Source organism: Crocuta crocuta, unplaced genomic scaffold (assembly GCF_008692635.1).
Source record: "Crocuta crocuta isolate KB4526 unplaced genomic scaffold, BGI_CrCroc_1.0 scaffold1015, whole genome shotgun sequence".
NCBI classification, from domain to species: domain Eukaryota; kingdom Metazoa; phylum Chordata; class Mammalia; order Carnivora; family Hyaenidae; genus Crocuta; species Crocuta crocuta.
Genome location: NW_027532631.1, coordinates 194454 through 203426, shown reverse-complemented (window position 1 = coordinate 203426; position 8973 = coordinate 194454). Strand labels below are relative to the sequence as shown.

The 8973-nt window shown below is 43.0% G+C and overlaps 1 protein-coding gene and 1 non-coding gene across 2 annotated transcripts in view; both read left to right on the top strand.

Moving 5' to 3' along the window:
* Positions 1–8973, top strand: part of F8 (coagulation factor VIII) — a 118072-nt gene that overhangs the window by 71323 nt on the left and 37776 nt on the right. The window contains exon 15 of the mRNA XM_077780655.1: positions 1–1885. This exon is cut by the window's left edge and continues 714 nt beyond it. Within this exon, the coding sequence (XP_077636781.1) occupies positions 1–1885 (1885 nt within the window). The remainder of the gene's footprint in view (positions 1886–8973) is intronic.
* LOC144245247 (small nucleolar RNA SNORA26) lies at positions 7446–7565 on the top strand. The gene has a single exon (XR_013339215.1). It is a non-coding gene; the product is annotated as a small nucleolar RNA SNORA26 (small nucleolar RNA).

The following is an 8973-nucleotide window of genomic DNA, read 5'->3' as shown; positions in this document are numbered from 1 at the left end:
ACAAAGACGGCCCCATGCTACTAGATGCAGAAAATCCAGATCTCTCATTCTTCAAGATACTGTTCTCGCCAGATTCAGCAAACTGGATAAAAAGGACCCATGGCGAGAACTCCCTAAGCTCTGGGCAAAGGCCCAGTCCCACGCAATTAACATCTTTAGGGTCAGAAAACTCTGTGAAAGATCGGAATTTTTTGTCAGAGAAGAAGGTGGTAGTAGGAAAGGGTGAATTTACCAAGGACACAGAACGCAAAGAGATGAGTTTTCCGAACAGCAAGAGCATATTTTTTACTAACTTGGCTAATGTCCAAGAAAGTGATACCTACAATCAAGAAGAAAAACGTCAGGAAGACATAGAAAGAAAGGAGAAATTAACCCAAGAGAATGTGGTTTTGCCTCAGGGATATACAGTGACTGACACTAAGAATTCCCTGAAGGACCTTTTGTTACTAAGCACCAAGCAAAATGTAGAAGGTTTAGATGAGGGGCCATATACTCCAATACTTCAAGACACCAGTTCATTAAATGATTCAGCACATAGAGCAGGGATTCACAAGGTCCATTTCTCAAAAATAAGTGAGGAAGAAAAGTTGGAAGGTTTGGGAAATCAAACAAAGGAAACGGCAGAGAGGTCTTCAAGCACTCCGAGGATGCCTTCTAATCCAAGTCAGCATAATAGTCTCACTCGGCGTGGGAAGCGGGCCTTGAAACAATCCAAACTCTCACTAGAAGAAATAACGTTTGCAAGGGGGGTGATTTTGAATGACACCTCAACCCGGTCATCCAAAAACATGAACTATTTGACTCATGGCACCCTCACACAGATAGAGGACAATGAGAAAGATAAAGGGGCTACCACTCAGTCCCTCCTTTCAAATTGCTCTCTGGGGAATCAGGGCACCATTCAAATGAATGACTCTGCATTGCCCATTGCAAAGGAATCAGCATTTCCATCAGCTAGACATACAGTATCAGCCTGCAGTTATACCTTCAGGGAGAGCAGTTCTGGGGTCCAAAAAAGCAGTCATTTCTCACAAGGAACCAAGAGAAATAACCTTTCTGTAGCCTTCCTAACCTCAGAAATGACTGGAGGTCAAGGAAAGTTCAGCTCCCTAGGGAAAAACACCACAAACCAACTCGTGTACAAGAAACGTGAAAACACTCTTTTGCAACCAGGCTTGTCTGAAGCATTTGGCAAAGGTGAGTCACTCCCGAAAGCTCGTGTTCATCAAGAAGACTCTTTCCCTACAAAAGCTAGCAATGATTCTTCTGGCCGCCTGGATCTCATGGAGAAGATCTTCTTTCAGAAAACCCAGGGAGCTGTCAAATTAAAGAAAATAGATAGATCTGGAAACATGCCCTTTCTGAAATGGACAACAGACAGCTCTGAAAAGATTCACTCTGAGCTGCTGGGCCCCCTTACTTGGGATAACAACAGAGCTACCCAGATACCAAGAGAAGAGTGGAAATCCCAAAAGAAGTCGCAGGAAAACATACCTTTTAAGAGCAAGGACACTATTTTGCCCCTGGGCCCTTGTGAAAACAGTCATTCAATAGCAGCAGTAAATGAAGGACAAGGTAAACTCCAAAGAGAAGCCACTGGGGCAAAGCAAGGAGAGACCAGAAGACTGTGCACAGAGAACCCACCAGTCTCAAAACGCCATCAGAGGGAAATAACCCTTACTACTCTTCAGCCAGAGAAAGACAAAATTGAGTATGATGATTTGTTCTCAACTGAAATGAAGAGAGATGATTTTGACATCTATGGTGAAGACGAAAATCAAGGCCTTCGCAGCTTTCAAAAGAGAACACGACACTATTTCATTGCTGCAGTGGAGCGTCTCTGGGATTATGGAATGAGTACATCTCCCCATGCACTAAGAAACAGGTATGGGTGCATTGATTATTCCTCTGTCCTGCTGTTGCTACATTTGACTTTACCAGGTGCTGAAACAATATGAAAAACACAGCTAATCTGCAGGAATAAGTCTCCAACAATTGCTTTATAGAGGAACCCCAAGATCCAGGAAGCAAAGTGTAGATGGAGCTGAGGAGAAAATAGGAGATTAGATACTGACACCAACAATGAGAGTTACAAAAAGGTAAATGGGTCAGGGTCAAGAAGCATCAATGGGGAGCAGGAAGAAAGTCAGCCTCACCTATCAACCTTGTGAGCTGAGGAGCAATCAATGTTATGAAAAGGTTCTGAGAGAGGCAGGAGGAAGAAGTAAAATGTGTGGTAAAGACATTGAGGATCCAGGGAACGTTGTTTTCCATGGTACTGGCGATCCAGGGAGTAAAGTGGGAGGATTTGATTGTTAGGGAAGCAGACGGAGGTTGGGCAGGGAAGAGAAAGCACAGAGAAATTTGAAAGATAAGGAGAGTCTTATGGAGAGTCAATCAATCAACAAGTATTTATTGAGCACCTACTATATGCCAGACACACTTGTATACACTAGGGTGCAGCAAAATAGGAGCTTACATTCTACTGGGGGAAGCAAGAGGTAATAAATCAGCAGAAAAATAAATAGGGGAATCTTGATGGTGCTGTTTCAGGAGATAGAATCTAATATAATAGAGAGTGACTGGTGGTGTTACATTAGCTGTGTTGGTCAGAGAAATCCTCTGGGGAATTGAGACCTAAATGATGAGAAGAGGACGCCTGGTGGAGCTCTGACAGTGGTTTCCAGGCAGAGGAAACAAGACCTGCCAAGGCTCTGAGAATGGAATAGGGTGAAGAACTGGGGTGGGGGTGGTCATGGGAGATGAGCAGTGGTCAGATCACATAGGTCCTAGAGGAAGGTTAGGTGCCCTCTTCATTACTCATTGTCACATTCTTACCTCGCTGTCTACCTCAAGTAGGCCCTTATTGCTGCACAGCAACTATAGAATATTTCCCTAGTCTACTCTCTTTCCCACTGTCCTAGACCTCTATCCTAAATTTTCTTTTTCCTTAAATCTCCAACCCCTTTTACCCATTCTCCAACACCCCACTCATTGATAGCCAATGCCTGTGCAATGAACCTCCCAACTTCCCACACATTTCTTGACATCCGTAACCACGTACTGTCTTCATGCTTATGGCAATAAATAGGCAGTGCTCCTAAGGCCAGCCTCTCAGGTTTCCTAGTCAACCATCTCCAACTTTCCATTACAGTGCATTTTCATCTTATCCAACTCTCAGTTCATTATCAAATTCTGGTTATTTTTTGAAATTATAACCAGCGGTATTCTTTGATGGATTAGAGAGAAAAGATGTGGTTGTGAGGAAAAAAAGATGAGTTAGGAATAACTTCAGTGTTTAGGGTCTGAGTAACTAAAAGGAGGGTTAGTAAAAAAATGAAAGAAAATTGGTGTCAGACCAGATGAGAGCACATCAAGGATGGAGTGCTCGGAGTTCCTGGGTGGCTGTCAGCTAAGTGTCCAACTTCAGCTCAGATCATGGTCTCACAGTTTGTGAGTTCAAGCCCTATACCAGGCTTTGCGCTGACAGCACAGAGCCTGCTTAGAATTCTCTCTCTCTGGCCCCCTCTCTCTCTGACCCTCCCCGTACTCTCTGTCTCTCTCAAAATAAATAAAGCTTAAAAACAAAGATGGAGTAATCAACTACCAAATATTACTGAGAGTTCAACTAAGACGAGGACTGACAATTAGTAAACGTCAGCGGTGACTTTGAAAGTGTATTTTTATGGAATAATGGAGATTCAAAAGACTTTTTGAAGTGGCTTAAAGACGGAATAGGTGGAAAAGAATCCGGATACTGGTATCCACGTCAGTGGCTACCATTCTGGTCTAAACCATCCTCAACTCTCACCGAAATTATTAATAGCCTCTTACCTGGACTTTCAGCTTCCAGCCTGGCCCTCATAGGGTGTTTTCCCAACACAGCAGCTAAAGTAAAGTTTCAAAGTGTAATTCTGATTATTGTTCTCTGCTCCACATTTCCCAGTGGATTTCCTTTCTACTCTTGGTAAATTTCAAAGCCTTCAACATGGCCTTCGAGTTTCTGAGATGTGACCCTCTGACACCTCTCTGCTCTCATATCTTACCATTGTTTCCCACTCACTCTGTTCTAACCACATTGGCCTCATTGTTCTTCCTCAGATAGAACACATATATACCTTTCTCTAGGCCTTTGCACTTTGTGTTCTATGCTTGGAATTCTCTTCTTCTGATACCCTAATGTTCATTCTCTCACTTCTTTCAGGCTGCTGCTCAAATTTCATTTTATCAGTGAGGCGTTCCCTGAACACTGTGTATACATACAGCTCCTACCACACATTTTCAGTGCACTTACTGGCACCTGAAGTAGTATACATTTACATGTCGATAGTCTATTTTCCCCAACTAGAAACTAAGTTCATGGAGAGCACAGATTTTGAAGGTGTTGTTCAATGGTATATCCCCAGAACCTTAAGCAGTGCCTGGCATAAGATAGATGCTTAAATATCTGTTGAGTGAGTTAGTAAATGATGGATGTAGGGAGGCAAGAGCAGGTCTCTCACATATGTCTGAACTCCAGAGAATACCAACTCAGTGGTAACACAACTTCCATGAGCAAAAGCAGAGGCAGGGAAACCAGCTAAGAGGCTACTGCAGTTGTCCAGACAAGAGAGGACAGATTATTTAGACCAAAAGAGCGGTGGAGCAAATAAAAAGAAATGGAAAGATATTGAGTATAATTTGAAGATAACCAGACAGGACTTGCTGTTAGGTTGAGTATGGGGGAAATGGGGAGAAGGACTCAGAGAAAAATGTTGGGTTTTTTTCCTAAGCAACTAGGTAAACAATGGTGACATTTAATGAGATGTGGAAGGCTTGAGGTAGAAGATATTTATCTGAGGAAACACTCAAGGGTCTGTCTTTAACATGTTTAGTTTGAGATGCCCACTAGACACCCAAACTGAGATGTTGAGTAGCCAGTTGGATATATGAGTCTGGAATCCAAGAAAGAGCTCTGTGCTCAAGATAAATAAGTTTGGGAGCCATAAGCATATTCATAGCATTCAAATAAGACTCGATGGGACTATCAAGAGAATAAAAGTCGATGTAAACCATGCCCACTTTAAGCTGGGTCCCCAAAAGTCTACATCCTCAAGGTAACAGTAAACCACTTAACTCACTTCATTGGCTTGCAGCCCAGTTTTCTGTCATCTGTGNCCAGGCTCTGAGCTGGCAGGCAGCACAGAGCCCGACACGGGGCTCGAACCCACGAACCGTGAGATCATGACCTAAGCGAAAGTCGGATGCTCAACCGACTAAGCCACCCAGGCGCCCCATGAAATCTCTATTCTTGATCACACTTTATGCAAATCTCGGATTGGCAGTGCCTGCAGACTAATCTAACACCCCTCCTCTTGACCTGGCCTGGCATTAGGACTCATCTCTGATCAACAGAATATAACAGAACTTTGTTACCTATAGATGTGGTGGAAGTGATGCTGGTTTGCAAAATACCACATAGCTCACATCTAGTTCTCCTGGGATGCTCTCTCTGAAAGAAGCCAACCACGATGTACAAAATCTGATTATCCTGGTGCTCTCATGCTAGAAAGATCACATGTATGCCTTCTGTTCAAGAGTCCCAACAAGTGTAGATTTCCATTATTCTCCACCAAGGCATCAGACATGTGAATGAAGCCATTTTGGACCCTCCAGATAAGCCCAGATGCCAGCTGAATACCATGGAGTGACTACATATGATACCATGAGAGCAAAACTATCACCTTGCCAAGCACTGCTGCAATTCTGACTTAACAGAATTGAAAAGTATAATAAAATGGTTGCTATTTTAAGCCACTAAAGTTTTGATGTAGTTTGTGATACAGCAACAAATAGAGGAGACATAAAGGCTAGAGTGTGAAGGATTTACCTATTTTTTAAAAATTTTTAATGTTTATTCATTTTTTTGAGAGAGAGAGAGACAGAGTGCAAGCAGGGGAGGGACAGACAGAGAGGGAGACACAGAGTCCAAAGCAGGCTCCATGCAGGGTTTGAACTCACAAACCTCAAGATCATGACCTGAGCCTAAGTTGGATGCTTAACTGACTGAACCGCCAGGCCCCAGCATTGACCAAGTTTTTAATTGAAATTATGGAAGGAAAGAAAGAGTGATTAGAGAAGAAGCAATAATTGAAGAGGTTTTGTCTGAATATTTTCCAAAATTGAAAAACAAAATCATAAATGCACAGATTTCAGGGAGCCCAACAAATCCCAAACAGTATGAATAAAAAAATCAACACCTAGGCATGTTTAATCAGAGTGAAACTTAAGAAAATCCAAAAAAGCAGCCAAAGAGGAGCACCTGGGTGGCTCAGTCAGTTGAGTGTCCAACTCTGGATTTCAGCTCACGTCATGATCTCACAGTTTATGGGTTTGAGTCCTATGTTGGTTTCTGTGCTCACAATGCAAACCCTGCTTGGGATTCTCTGTCTCCCTCTCTCTATCTCTCTCTCTCTCTCTCTCTCTCTGCCCCTCCCCCACTTGTGTGCATGGACACACACAGACACACACACTCTCAAAATAACTAAACTTTTTTTTAAAGCAGCCAAAGAAAAAAGACAGCATACATTCAATTGCAATATAGAAAAGTGACTTTTCAATAGGGCTAATTAAACATAGAAAACAGGGAAATTATGTCTAAAAGACTTTGAAATACAATAACTGCCAACCTAGAGTTCTATACCTATCGAACATGTGATTCAGAGTTCAAGGTGAAATGGGACATTTTCAGAGAAACAGAAATAGAAGAATCTCACCACCAGCAAAAACCCAGTAAAAATACTCTAATGATGTACTTGAGACAATAGGAAAGTGATAATGAAAGAAGTAAAAGACAAGAAGGACTAAAAAAAGGAAAGGGTAAATTATGGATAAGTATAAATATTGTTCGTATCAAGAATGGTAAAAACATCTTACGAGGTCTAAGATATAATTGCTTTTTTCACAATGGGTTTACCACCAAAACACAGGTGTCATGAAAAGCACCCCTAAATCTAAGCCAAAATTGGAAAGGAAAACACTCATATGAACACTGTCATCATTGGATGCATAAATTTGGGCAAATCTCCGACTCCTAGCCATCTGATCTACAGATGTAGTGAGATCAAGAAAAGAACCATTGAAAATTTGAGAAGGAGGCTGCTGAGATGGGAATAGAACCCCTTCACGTATGCCTGGGTCTTGGACAGACAGAAGGCCAAAAGTGAGTGTGGTATCATTATTGATATCTCTCCTTGGAAATCAGAGACCACCAAGTATTATGTGACAATCGCTCATTATCCAGAACAAAGAGAATTCATCAAAAACATGATTACAGGCCCATCTCAGGCTGACTGTGCTCCCTGATTGTTGCTGCTGCTGCTTGGATCCCACTGATACAAGGAAAGTATCAGCCAGAAGAAATGCAAGGAAAAAGTTAAGGAAGTCAGCACCTATACTAAGAAATTTGGCCCTTTTAAGGTTGATGCAGTGCCTTAAGAGGCTAACAGAAGGGCAAGGTAAGTCTCCATAAAACCCAGGGAAGAGACTGTAAAACTCCTCTCTGGATCCTGTCTGGAGTCACAGCTGAAAAGAGAAAGAAAAGAAAAGAAAAGAAAGGAAAGGAAAGGAAAGGAAAGGAAAGGAAAGGAAAGGAAAGGAAAGGAAAGGAAAGGAAAGGAAAGGAAAAGAAAAGGAAGAAAAGACGGAGGGAGGGAGGGAGGGGAAGGAAGGAAGGAAGGAAGGAAGGAAGGAAGAAAGAAAGAAAGAAAGAAAGAAAGAAAGAAAGAAAGAAAGAAAGAAAAGAAGAGAAAGGGAAAGAAAGAAAGAAAAGAGGGAGGGAGGGAAAGGAAGGAAGGAAAGAAGGAAGGAAGGAAGGAAGGTAGGAAGGAAGGAAGGAAGGAAGGAAGGAAGAAAGAAAGAAAGAAAGAAAGAAAGAAAGAAAGAAAGAAAGAAAGAAAGAAAGAAAAGAGGGAGGGAGGCAGGGAGGGAAAGGAAGGAAGGAAGGAAGAAAGAAAGAAAGAGAAAGAAAGAAAGAAAGAAAGAAAAGAAAAGAAAGGGAAAGAAAGAAAGAAAAGAGGGAGGGAGGGAAAGGAAGGAGGGAAGGAAGAAAGAAAGAAAAGAAAGGGAAAGGAAAGGAAGGAAGGAAGGAATTTGGCAACAATCCCAACACAGTAGTATTTGTGCCAGTTTCTGGTTGGAATGATGACAAATGCTGGAGCCAAGTGCTAACATGCCCTTGACTCAAGGGATGAAACGTCACCCACAGAGATGGCTATGCCAAGGGAACCGTGCTGCTGGAAACGGGATTGCCCCTCCCAGCAGCTCATCCAGCTGACAAGCCCCTTTGTCTACCCCTCGAGTATGTCTACTAGACTGGTGGCATTGGTACTGTCCTTGTGAGCTGAGTGGAGATTGTTCTCCAACCCGGCACGGCTGTCACCTTTGCTCCAGTCAGTGTTACAACTGAAGTCAAGTCTGTTGAAATGGACCGTGAAGCTTTGACTTAAGCTCTCTCTGGGGACAGTGTGGGCCTCAATGTCAAGAGCGTATCTGTCAGGGGCGCCCGGCTGCCTCAGTCAGCGGAGCGTGAGACTCTTGATCTCAGGGTTGTAGGTTTGAACCCCACATTGGGTGTAGAGATAAAATCTTAAAACAGAATGTATGTGTCAAACGTGTTTGTTGTAGTGATATGGCTAGTGACAGCGCAAATGACCCACCAGTGGAAGTAGCTGGCTTCCCAGCTCAGATGATTATTCTGAGCCATCCGAGCCAGATGGTCAGACAGCTTACGTTGTTGGCAAGTTTGCTGACCTGAAGAAGATTGATCACTGTTCTGGAAAGAAGCTGGAAGAAGGCCTCAAACTCTTGAAACTTGGTGAGGCTCCCACTGTTGCTGTAGTCTCTGCCAAGCCCGTAAGTGTAGCGAGCTTCTCTGGCTACCCTCCTCTGGGCCGGTTTGCTCTTCCCAACATGAGCCGGACAGTTGCCGTGGGT